The 13,196-nt window shown below is 38.1% G+C and overlaps 1 protein-coding gene across 12 annotated transcripts in view; it reads right to left on the bottom strand.

The window, feature by feature from the left end:
• Nucleotides 1-13,196, bottom strand: part of arap2 (ArfGAP with RhoGAP domain, ankyrin repeat and PH domain 2) — a 473,297-nt gene that overhangs the window by 79,483 nt on the left and 380,618 nt on the right. For all 12 annotated transcript variants that reach the window (XM_069924984.1, XM_069924989.1, XM_069924990.1 and 9 more), the window contains 2 exons: nucleotides 5,549-5,696; nucleotides 1,191-1,259 (listed from right to left, as the gene is read on the bottom strand). In XM_069924984.1, coding sequence (XP_069781085.1) covers nucleotides 1,191-1,259; nucleotides 5,549-5,696 — 217 coding nt within the window. The remainder of the gene's footprint in view (nucleotides 1-1,190; nucleotides 1,260-5,548; nucleotides 5,697-13,196) is intronic.

The raw sequence follows: 13,196 nt of genomic DNA, 5'->3' as shown, positions 1-13,196 counted from the left end.
CATCAATTGAAAGTTTGAGAGATTAGCTCAGCAAAAATATCACTGCACCATGACTTTAATGGATGTTAATCTTCTATAAAAATCACCAGTTCTGATCATTGCAATACCTCATTGTGTCAACACCTCATGCTGCACAAACAACAGAAAATACATGTAACATACACAAAGAAAGTGCTGCAGGAACTCAGTGTAGCCCATGTATTTCCTAAAGCCTTCTCCTGAATAGTGTTTCTGATCTGTCAGACATTCTTCTGTCATCAGCATTGGAGATCTTCCTTGGAAGACGAGTCCTTTTCCGATTAATGAGCTCACCAGTACACTCTTCTTCTTAATGACGTTCAAAACTGTTGATTTTGGTAATCCTAAGCTTTGGGCGATGTCTCTTACTCTTTTATTCTCGTTTGTCAGCCTGATAGTGGCTTCTTTGACTTTTATTGGAAAAACTCTAATCCTCATGTAGAGAAACAGCCACTGCAGACTCCAAAGGTGATCAAAAGCTGAGAAGCAAGTCTAGCTCTCTAATGAAGCAGTTAAACATGCCTGAGTACTCACAAACTCGTGTGAAGCCAAATGTCCCAAACATTATTACGCCCTGAAATGAGGGGACTATGTATAAAAAATGCTGTAATTTCCACATGGTCAAACCAAAATGTAGACAAATAATCTTGAATAAAATCTGGAATGTGCACTTTAATGACATGTGAATTTAAATTTAGATCAATAACATGGTAACAGGCCCTTTCAGCTCACGAGCTACACACAATTGACCTACAATCCCCAATACACTTTGAATGGTGGGAAGAAATGGAGCTCTGGAGGAAACCATGCAGACGTGGGGAGAACGTACAAACTCCTTACAGAGAGCGTGGGATTCGATCCCCGGTCCCTATCACTGGCGCTATAACCGCTACGCTAATCATACCACAAATTTGTTTGATTACAGATTTAAAAGTGTGGAGCACAGGGGCAAATAAAGAAAAAAAAATGTCTTTGTCCCAAACATTATGGAGGGCACTGTATGTGTGTAATGTTCAGTTAAAGAAATCTCACTGAAATCTGTAAAATAAAATATATTGCTTTAAATATTAGAAACATGCAAATAAATTCCCCATCTGAGCATTTTTCTTTACTTGATCTTAAACATTTCAAAACAATTAGCAAAGCTAAATACTGCAGAGGTGAGCTCGTACCTGTGTATCTTTCCAAGTTGTGATGAAGCTATTTTCAATCTCCATCTGTTTTACTTGGTCTTCATTAACCTATTCCAAAAAAAATACACATAAAAAAAATTAAAAAGATGAAGAAAATTATAGGGATCTTAAGTTGTCAAATGGCATAAAATAATCAATGAATTTATTCCAGGATGAATATGGAGAATTGTTCATCTATATTAAGATCAGGAGAATTAACAATAAATTATTCAATTGTCTTGTTTATCTGACATTTTTGCTTTCAAAATTCTGCATTTGGTGTAATTACCCAGTGTAATTTTCCCAGGTTTTACGTCCTTCATTACTTGAGTCAAACTGTTATAAATATATATGAACAACAACACAAACACACACACTCACAATCTTTTGACATATATTGTCCATTCCCCAGATCTTTTTCAGTCAATTAAAGACCTTTGCTGTATGCATTTTTTTTAACCTATCTCAATGCTAAAGTTTGATCATGAAAGCTGTTTTCACTATTCATTTCCTTTGAAATAGATTCTCATTCAAGTTTTCTCTTCCATCTTTCTCAAAAAAACCCAAATATTATCAAACTCAAAGATAATTTTGGAGAGTGGAATAATTCCATTAATCACAAATCATCTCCTCCATTCTTCCTACCCAACACATTCAAGAATCTCTTTAAATGTGTCTGCTCGCAGATTTGATTAATTATGGCTTGCCACTCTTATTCCTTTTTCCCTTTTGGTTACTGGTTCCTTTCAACTGAACATTACGTCTCAATTCTCCTGACTTTCATGGAGATATAGGAACAACAGAGGGCATGCTGCCCTCTATTCATCATTCAAAAATTGCCCTCTAGGGCAGCACAATGCCTCATAGCTGGAGAGTTTACATATTCCACCAATGATCACAAGGTTTGCCTCGGGGTGCTCTGGTTTCCTCTGACATCCCAATTACATACTGGTTGATACATTAATTGTTATTGTTGGATATGTAGATCAGAGAGATTTTGATGGGAATACAAGACAGATAAATTTACAAGTAAGTGGGGGGGGGGGGGGGGGGGAAATAGGATTCCCTAAGAGTTGACATGGACTCAATGGGCTACAAGGCTCACTTTAAATTAAATATTAAACTATGAGAACTAGACCATGGCTTTTCTTCACTTCTTCATTTATTGTTAATTCTCCTGATCTTAATATAGATTAACAATTCACCATCATGATTGGTGTAGCTGTTAGCACAATGCCTTTACCACGCCAGCGATCAGGACCTGTTTCAAATCCCACGCTGTCTGTAAGGAGTTTGTACGTTCTCCCTGTGTCTGCGTGGATTTTCCCTGGCGTCTCCAGTTTCCTCCCACTGTTCAAAACGTACGAGGGGTGTAAGTTAATTGAGTGTAAAATTTGGGCAGCATGGACTCGTGGGCCGAAATGGCCTGTAACCGTGCTTTATATCTAAATTATTATTTTTAAAATTACATTTAAATTAGCTCTACACTATCAATGTCTAAAACTAAATGCAGCAACCCTGATGGTGGTTTGCCCAAACCTATGGATTATGGGAATGGTGTTTTCTGTATTGGTTTCAAATTGTTAACATAACATAACAATTACAGCACGGAAACAGGCCATTTGGCCCTTCTAGTCCGCACCGAACCAAACACCCCTCTCTAGTCCCACCTCCCTGCACAATGCCCATAACCCTCCATCTTCTTCTCATCCATATACCTGTCCAACCTTTTTTTAAATAATACAATTGACTCCGCCACCACTATTTCTCCCGGAAGATCATTCCACATGTCTACCACTCTCTGAGTAAAGAAGTTTCCCCTCATGTTACCTCTAAACCTCTGCCCCTTAATTCTGAACTCATGTCCTCTTGTTTTAATCTTTCCTCCTCTTAACGGAAGTAGTCTATCCACATCCACTCTGTCTATCCCTTTCATAATCTTAAATACTTCTATCAAATCCCCTCTCAACCTTCTACGCTCCAAAGAATAAAGACCTAATCTGTCCAATCTCTCCCTATACTCTAGATGCTTAAACCCAGGTAACATTCTGGTAAACCTTCTCTGCACTCTCTCCACTCTCTTTATATCCTTCCTATAATTAGGCGACCAGAACTGCACACAGAACTCCAAATTAGGCCGCACCAACGTCTTATACAATCTCAACATCATCTCCCAACTCCTATATTCCATGCAATGATTGATAAAGGCCAGCATACTAAAAGCCTTCTTCACCACCCTATTCATGTGAGTTTCTACCTTCAGGGAACGATGTACCGTTACTCCTAAATCTTTCTGCTCTTCTGTATTCATCAATGCTCTCCCATTTACCACGTATGTCCTGTTCTGATTCTTCTTACCAAAATGAAGCACCTCACACTTATCAGCATTACTGCCTGTAATCAAGAGATGAAGCTTGTACTCTCAAAATGAAGATTAACATTGCATTTACTTTGCTTATTACCGACTCAACCTGCAAGTTAACCTTTAGAGAATCCTGCACCAGGACACGCAAGTCCTTTTTTGGACCTCCACTTTGTGAATTCTTTCTCCATTTATTAAACAGCCTGCTTCTTATTTCTTCAACCAAAGAGCAGAATCATACACTTCCTTATGCTGAATTCCATCTGCCACTTCTTTACCCTTCTCCAAACCTGTCCAAGTCCTCTGCAAACTCCCTGCTTCTCAACACTACCTGCCCCTCCATTTACTGTTATGTTATCAGCATACTTGGCCACAAAGACATCTATTTCAACATCCAAATCATTAACATATAATGTTAAAAGTGGTGAGTCTAACACCACTAATCAACATTAACCACCCAGCAAAAGGCCCCTTCATTCCCACTCTTTGCCTTGTGCCAGTCAGCCAATTTAAAAAAATCTATACTAGCATCTTTGCTGTAAATGCTGATATCATGTTTAGCAGCCTCTCATCAAAGACCTTCTGAAAAATCTAACTAAATTACATCCTCCTTTATCTCTCTTGCCTGTTACTTTCAGAAAGAATTTGAATACATTTGTTCTTATGGAAATCATTCAGATCAGCCTATTTTATCATGTGCTATTAAGTATCCTGAAACCTCACCCTAAACTCTAAAATTTTGCCTTCCACCAAAATCAGGGTAAGCCTAAAATGTCCTATCTTTTGTACTTTCCCTTCTTAAACAGTGAAATAACATTTGCAATTTTCCAGAACTATTCTTGACTCTAGAGCAGTCACATGCCACTTTAAGTAATCCCTATGCCATAGGTGCTCTGTGATTAGTAAGGGATTGCTTCAGGTGGTATGTGGATGGAAACAAAATGCTTGAAAACTACTGTTTTAATCGTACCTCATTGGCTCGTTATGTGCACGGTTTCATAACTCCAAAGGAAATGAGCCAATGACAATTTTTCCCAAGCAAAATATTTCAGTAACAATTGGATCTAGAGCAGTGATTCTCAACCTTCCGTTCCCACTCACATACCACCTTAAGCAATCACAGACCACTGATGGTATAGGGATTACTTAAAGTGGTATGTGAGTGGAAGGAAAATGTTGAGAACCACTGCTCTACTGATTCTTGAATCACTTCAACAATCATTTCAGCTACCTCTTTCAGAACATTGGGGTGTAGTTTGTCTGGTCCAGATGATTTATTCACCTTCAGCTTCCCAAGCAGCTTCTTAGTAATAGTGACCACACTCACTTCTGCCCCCTGATTCCCTTGCAATTCTGGTATGTAATTGATGTCTTCCATTGTGAAGACTAATGCACAATACTTATTCATTTCATCCACCATTTCTTTGTTCCCCATTTGTATTTCTCCAGCATCATTTTTTCCACAGAAAAACTTAGTCCAGTTTAGACAAAACAAAATGAAATTTATTTAGCCTATCATCTATTCAACATTCAAACCCCCAGTTTCAAAGAAACACTGTGGGTGGAGGAACATATTGGTAACTAAAAAACAAAAATGGGTTGTGTAGGCTGGAGAGTATTCAGGGAATTGTCTTTTAAGAAAATTAAATTATTTTAGTCATCAATTAGGGATACTATGTCTTGTTTTTTTTTACTCCACAGCTTTACAAGATTATAGGTCTATGGAATAACTTCTTTGGGATTACAAATTCTGATTAAAAACATTTAAAATTAACTTTAATACTTTACTTAATCAGGAAAAAAACCAAGTAAAATATTATGCTTTTATTATTCTCCAGTTAATTTGTGAAATTTGTGTAGCATGAGCTTCTTGTATAATTGACTGCTTTTCTTTAAGAAATATTAGAGTGATGATCAAGTCCACTGATTTGGATCAATGTTAAATTACATTAATGAAGACCCCACTTTCATTATAGAATAGCAAGTTCATACTTACGCCAAAGAGTTGGACATACAAATTGATAAGATCCTCTATAACATTCACTTCTTGTTTAGTTTCACCTTCTGTTTGGAACAAGTAGGATGAGAACACCTGGGACAAACTCTGTGTGTTCATCTGATTCATCTCGGAACATTTCTGGACTCTGTAGGAGGGAAGGAGTAATTTAGAACACACACACAACACAAAGGTCAAAATGACTCATTATTACACTGGGTTTTACATTAAACTACAGTGTCCTCATAACTGAGGTATATCATTTATGAGGTTGACATGCATCATTCTTTTCTCATTATTATATAACATGGTACCATTTTGTTGTGACATAGTATATTATATGTTAGGTCTGCTTTGTTCATGAATGAGTGAGTCAAACACCAGACTGAGTCAAAATCAAGGTTCTTTGTTCTTTATTGCCGGATTGTAACACTTGCAACTAACAGTGTTAGTTGGAGAAGGCGCATTCTGCTGTTATCAGCAAGTGGTGTTTTTTTATACCTCAGGATACGTACTTAGTAAATTATCATACCATGACATTGTCCAATGAATAAACTGTTGCTATCCTTCTCTGTTAGTCTGCTGCACATCATTCTTGTTAGTGCAAAGCTTATCTTGAGTGTACAAGGTCACATCTGCATTCTGTTACTCCTTAGTACTGGGTGACTCCTTCTCCGGTCCCATCTCATGATGTTTTTACCTTACATATATCAGCCCAGTTTTAAATGGAGGATGTGCACTGTGAGCTAAAATACAAGAGTGATTCTGGCATCTGGTATCTGCTCATGGTCCCAGTGCAGCTAGATCCACTACCTTATCAATAAATGGAACCCAGATGATGGATGTCACAGCTAAGGATATCAAGACGTGGCCAAACACTCCTTAATGTGTTGGCTCACAACAGTATTTGAAATATTATTACAATCAGATTCCAACATCACTGGAAAGAAATTTATCTTTCAGACAGACCGCTGCCTTTTAATGTGACTTACTCAAAGAAGTCTATGTTCTGCAGAAAGGCAGTAGAATTACAATTGGTAATTGACGACTTCCCAAGCTGGCTTCTGGGAAAGAGTACAGAAATCAGGGCCAATACTTCAGCAAAAAAATTATCCACATTGCATGGGTCTTATAATTTGGTTAGCCTTGAATTTTATCACCACTGCTGCGTTGACAGGCTGGGTTTATGTAGAAAGAGAATTAGCAAAATGTGGGACATGGTGGACTTCACTAAATAAGATAAGATGACCTCAGATAACTTCCAACTAACTGTATGGAAGAATTGAACATCATTACAATTGCTTCTACAGCACTAAGTGCAATATCCTCAGGTTGTCAGAGAAACTGAATATTCCAGTCTTTTGTCCCTGTGGGCCTGAGGGAGAAAACAAGTAGCAAGACTTTAATAACCAAGAGAAGCTCTGGAATAGGACTGGAAGCTGGAAAAGTTTTTTTTTTCTGATGTTTACAGCAGCATGTGACCTCACCTGAAATACAGACATTACCCAACAGCTAAAAAAAAATGTGTACCTGCTGGAAATGTTTAAACACATAACAATACTGAGCTTTGTAAAAGGTGCATTAATGCAGGGAGTAAGAGTGTAGAGTGTCAAGAGGTCTAATTTAGGCTCCACTCCCTAAACAGTAGGAACACTTTAGCCTTGGCATGTCCAGGATATCCTGGTCTTGAAGGGTTAGCCACTGGCAATTATGTTCATTTTGTCTCTATTTCCTGCCTAATCCTGCTGCCTCCTCATGACTGGTAACCATAAGCAAGTCATAACTAATGAGAGTGGCTGATCAACTTGCTCTGGCATTGAAACTGTTCCCATTGTAAGAGTATAGCCCCATTTGACTTGATTTTTAATTGCTAAAAATGAAGGGTTTCTTATTTGTCAACCAACTGAATACTTGATCAACTGCAGCAAATCCTAACTTTTACGTAATAAGACACCATTCATCAGATTCCAGAGTTTAAAGTAAAAAAATACTTGGATGAGACTTCCCTCTAATATTTCACAAATAAATACTTGCTTTAATTAATGATTATGACATTTGTTCCATTGAGAGGACCTTCAGAAAAAGTAAACTATATTAAACTTTTGATTCCACTCATGTGAAAATATTTAGATTTGTTGCAGCTTTTAAGACAATTGCCTATTCCAGATTTTAACACAAGTGGATTTTAACAATTTTTTTCAGCAAATGAATGTAGTTTGTGCAAAATAATAAAACCATATTTTAATGTATCCATTTTGGTAACTTAATTTTTACGGAGACCTGGACAATTTTCACTCCCTTGCACTTTTAACTTGATGCCTTAATTTATCTGCTTGCACAATATATAGGACCCAAGTAAAATGCTGAAAAAAATCTTGTAACACATTAAGTCAGCTCTGAACAAAAAGAGTTGTAACAGCATCTGGTAACGACTTTAAAATAATTATTTGCAAAGGAATGGAAAAAAAAAGCTTTTGTTTCATCTTATTTTCTCAGATTTAGATTGGGTTTTTTTTAAAAATTGTGCATAAGTGCTCTCTGTCTTCAGCAAAACCAAAAATGTTCCCACATTGTCATTCCACATTCTCCAAAGACTTAACTGACTTTTTCATTGTTCAAATGAATGATATTAGTGTTGGGGAATGGAAATTGTTTCCCATTTGCACTCAGCTTCAACATCAATTTAATGGGTCAAGAAATACACAAGTCAAATACATCGTGAAGTTTCCCACATTCTGACCCCATAATGTACTCCACAATGGTTTTAGATGGAATTCCAGCACAAAGTAAATGCATCACCTCCATCAGCTGACCTTAAAATTTCCAAGCTAATTACAGACTCCAATTAATATTTGGTTAACAGTTAAGCAAATCAATATTAATATCATTTCCAGCCCTTCATATTAATTGAGAGAAGACATTTCCCTACAGTAATGTGTATTCAACTTCAGTTTCGCAACATAGATTATGTTTCATCCATACCTTGGTGCCACATTATAATTTTTTTTTGTTTGCAGTGAACAGAACAGATCAGATCAGTAAAGAAAAAAACTACTTGTGTGACATTCTTTGGAACTTGATTAACAATTCACTCCAACGAGTGAATTGAATTTGTACCTCCTGCTATTCTGGAGAAACTGACAGTAATTATAAGGGTTTATTAGAATGAATCATTTGCAGCCAGAAAAATTCAATGCATTATTTATACTCCCTGGTGCGTAGAGTGCAGCTAGCATCAGTGAAATTAGTTGACATGGCATGCACACTAAAAATACACATACAGGCTTGCATGTCTTTTGTAGTATGAATCGATGTCCACAAGAAAGAGTACACGACAGAGTCAGGAAGCACAGAGGGGATAGGGTAATTGTTGTGGAAAGGAGTGAAATATGAGTAATTTGGCCTGGGACTTCACCCATATGCCTACACATATAGCACTAACTCGTGAGGAGAACAATTAAGATTAAGATGGGGGAGTTACCCTATTCTGCTGCTGCCCGACTCGATCTTCCACATCTTATCTTCATTTACACCCCTACAGGCAGGATAGGAGATCTCAACATTCAGACTCCCCGTCTTCAGATTGTTTAGCCAGGAAAATGCAGCAAGACAAAAAACAGCCACAATTTGTGATAGCGTTATTGCACTTTTAGCCTAGTTTATGGAGCAAAAGGTGAACTGAAGTTCATTCCCCACTTTAATTAATTACCAGTGACATGGAATAAAATCAATGGAATAACAGAAAAGTACAATGAGCAACAATGTCTGTGGTTGACAGCACTTCCTGGTTAGTTTCAGTTCAGCAGCAAATTGCCTTTTGTCCTAGCAATGCCAGGATTTAATTACTGCACAACATAGTTAGAATGAAATTTAGATTGGAAAAATAAAAGTCAAATTTATTGGCTTTCTTTCTCCCATGTTAAACTTTTATGGTTTTCCAAACAATACACATTTTGGATTGAAATGGTAACTACATAGAGCACCTTTTCCTAACTGGGAAGTCTATTCAGATAACTTTTAGTCGATAACATTTTTTTTTTAAATTTTTTATTTTTCACACCATAAATCACATTAGCCATGATATACACTATTTCTTTTTCACACATATACAGTGACTTTTTCTCCCCCCCCCCCCCACTCCTCCCAAGCCACCCCCCCAACCCCCCTCTCATCCATTTTAGGTATACAATCTAGGTTGCATTAAGCCAGTCAGACAATGTTGTCATTCAACAAAAATACACCAGAAATTCTACTGAGTCCATTCTTTTCTTTCCTTCTCCTTCCATCAACTTAGGTAATGTTTGTCCCCGGTAGGTTTTCGCTATTGTATTTAATGTAAGGCTCCCATACTTGTTCGAATATTTCAATATTATTTCTTAACCTATATGTTATTTTTTCTAATGGAATCCATTTATTCATTTAAATTTAGTAGTTTCTTCCTTTTAATTTGGTTATGTATTCCATTAATATTTAAAGTCATATAGTTCAGCGTAGCCCTTTTATATTTTGTTTATCTTCTCTTTCTGTTTTTCCATCATTACCTTTCCTCCTTTTCCATTTCTGTTTTCTTATTTTCAACTCTTTATAAGACAACATTCCTACAACATCCAACATTTTCCTTATTCTCCTATTTCTATCTTATTTATCCCCAATCTCCCCTTCCCCTCCTGAGTTGTCCTTTATCCCTTGTCGGACAACCACATCTCCCCTCTCCATTTGGATCTGCGAATCCACTCGCAAGCGTCAACTGATTTTGCAGTGACCGCTATTTCCCCCCACCCCGCCCCCCCCAGAAAAGATTTCACTTTTCATATGTCACAAAGGTCACTCTTTTAATTCCCTCCTTATTCTCTCTATTCCATTACCTTCCCTTATTAATTCTTGTCTATACTATCTATATTTTCCTCTAAGTACAGATACATTCACGTATGCACATTGTCTCTATTCACTCTTATACCTCTTTACCCGCATACATATCAATTGTGATCATTTTTACTCTTATTACCCGTCTTCATCCCTCAGTCTATTTTTGTCTTTACCCACATACATATCAATCGTGATCATTTTTACTCTCATTACCCGTCTTCCTCCCTCAGTCTATTTTTGTAATTGTTCTGCAAATTTTCGTGCTTCTTCTGGATCCGAGAATAGTCTGTTTTGTTGTCCTGGAATAAATATTTTCAATACCGCTGGATGCTTTAGTATAAATTTATACTCTTTCTTCCATAAAATCGCCTTTGCTGTATTGAACTCTTTTCTCTTCTTTAGGAGTTCAAAACTTATATCTGGATAAATGAAGATTTTTTGCCCTTTATACTCCAGTGGTTTGTTGCCCTCTCTTACTTTTTCCATTGTCTTCTCCAGTACCTTTTCTCTTGTAGTATATCTTAGGAATTTTACTACAATAGATCTTGGTTTTTGTTGTGGTTGTGGTTTAGAGGCCAATACTCTATGTGCCCTTTCTATTTCCATTTCTTGCTGTAGTTCTGGACATCCTAGGGTCTTAGGGATCCAATCTTTTATAAACTCCCTCATATTCTTGCCTTCTTCATCTTCCTTAAGGCCCACTATCTTTATGTTATTTCTTCTGTTATAATTTTCCATTGTATCTATTTTTTGAGCTAGTAGTTCTTGTGTCTCTTTAGTTTTTTTTATTAGATTCCTCCAATTTCTTTTTTAAGTCTTCTACCTCCATTTCTGCGGCTACTGCCTGCTCTTCCATCTTGTCCATTTTCTTTCCCATTTCTGTTAAGGTCATCTCTATTTTATTCATTTTCTCTTCTGTGTTGTTTATTCTTTTTATTAAATCATTAAATTCCTGTGTTTGCCATTCTTTAAATGACTCCATGTATCCTTTAATAAGAGAAAGTACCTTCTTTATCTTGCCTTTCTTTTCTTCTTCTATTTCACTGTACTCTTCCTCTTCCTCTTCTTCTTCCTCTGGGTTGGCCATCTGTTGTTTCTTTGTTGCCCTTTCCTTCTCTTCTTTCTTGTTTCTATTGTCTTTTGTGGTCTCTTCTTGCTGCAGGTGTTCTGCAGCTGTCGTTGCCGGCTGTGGAGATCGACTCCCCAGCTGGTCCCCCCTCCCGTCGGTGTGTTTTTTTTCATGCGCGGTTGCGCACTTTTACTCGGCTCAGCGAGCCATTTTTGTAGTCCATTATTTACCGACCTGAGGGAGCGGGTTTCTCTCTCCGCAGCAGGCCTCTTCGGACAGGTAAGGCCTTCACCTTTTTCCTCCTTTGTCTTCTCTTCCTCTCTTCTTACCGTTGCTTTCGATTTTTCTTTTTTTGTCGCCATCTTCTTTCCACCTTTATACTCACTTTTCTGTAACTTTTATTTCTGTGCCTTTGTGTTTTCCTTTGTTTTTCCCGACTTTTCTGGAGAGGGCTGGAGTTCACCGTCCGGCCACTACTCCATCACGTGACTCCCTCCGTCGATAACATTTTTCACGCTTTTCCCGTCTAATTTCCCATGAAGTGGTGATGAGTCACTTTTTTGAAATGCTGCAGTCCCTTTGGTGAAGGTACACCCACAAAGGAGTTGGGCAGAGATTTAAAGCCAATGATGATGAAGAAAATGACAATTAAATTCCATCCAAGCTTGGTTAGGAACCTGCAGTTTGCAGTGACCCCATACACCAGATCCCTCTTCCCTTATTGGTAGTAAAGGCCTCTGGTTTGGGAGGTGCTGGCAAGTAGTCTGGGTCAATAACTGCAATGCGTTTTGTAGATAGTACACTCTGCAGCCACTGTGTGCTCTTGATGGAAGGTAGCAATCAAGTGGGTGGTCTTGTCCTCCATCGTGTCGAGCTTCAAGTGAATTGTCAGATTTTTAGTCAACCAGATAACTTGAAAATATTCATTCATACTCCTGACTTGTGCCACGAGAATGGTGAAAAACCTTTTGAGGGGTAAGAAAGTAGGTATCCTGTTCAATATCAATTGAATCTTATCCAGAATGAACCCACATAAGGCAGCGTGACCAGACAACATACCTAGTTGGCTACTGAAGGACCATGCAAACTTACGGAGATCTTCAACACGTCATTGCAGCAATTCTTTGTCACCATGGGTTTCAAGGTAGCCATCATCATCCCGGTATCAAAGAGGGTGACAGTAAAAGGCCTCAACAGCTACTGCCCAGTGGCACTGAGTTCCACCATTATGAAATAGCTCAAGCTCTGGTGATGGAAGGTATCAAAGCAGGCCTCCCAGATTCACTGAATTAATTTCAATTCACCTACAGACAGAACCGTTTCACTGATGATGCTCCACTCCGCCCTGACTCATCTGGAGAATGATGCCCCATACGCCAGGCTACTTATTGCTCATTGACTTTAGCTCAGTGATTAATACAATCATACGTCAGAGACTGTTGGACATGTTGTCTCCACTGGGACGCAACATCCTTCTCTGCAACTGGATTCTGGACTTCCTTACAGAAACGTTGGTCTAACCGGGTTGGTAACAGAATGTTGAGCACCATTGTGATGAGTACTGGTACACCTCGGGCTGTGTGCTCAGTCTGCTCCCTGACTGACCAATGACTGCAATGCCAGAACAAGCTCCAACAGAGTCATCATTTGCAGATCACACAACAATAGTTGGCTTTATCAGCAACAATGCTGAGTCACACTTCGGAGAATAGG

Source organism: Narcine bancroftii, chromosome 3 (genome assembly GCF_036971445.1).
Source record: "Narcine bancroftii isolate sNarBan1 chromosome 3, sNarBan1.hap1, whole genome shotgun sequence".
Lineage (NCBI taxonomy): Eukaryota > Metazoa > Chordata > Chondrichthyes > Torpediniformes > Narcinidae > Narcine > Narcine bancroftii.
The sequence above is the reverse complement of the archived record's forward strand: the minus strand, read 5'-3'. Positions and strand labels throughout refer to the sequence as shown.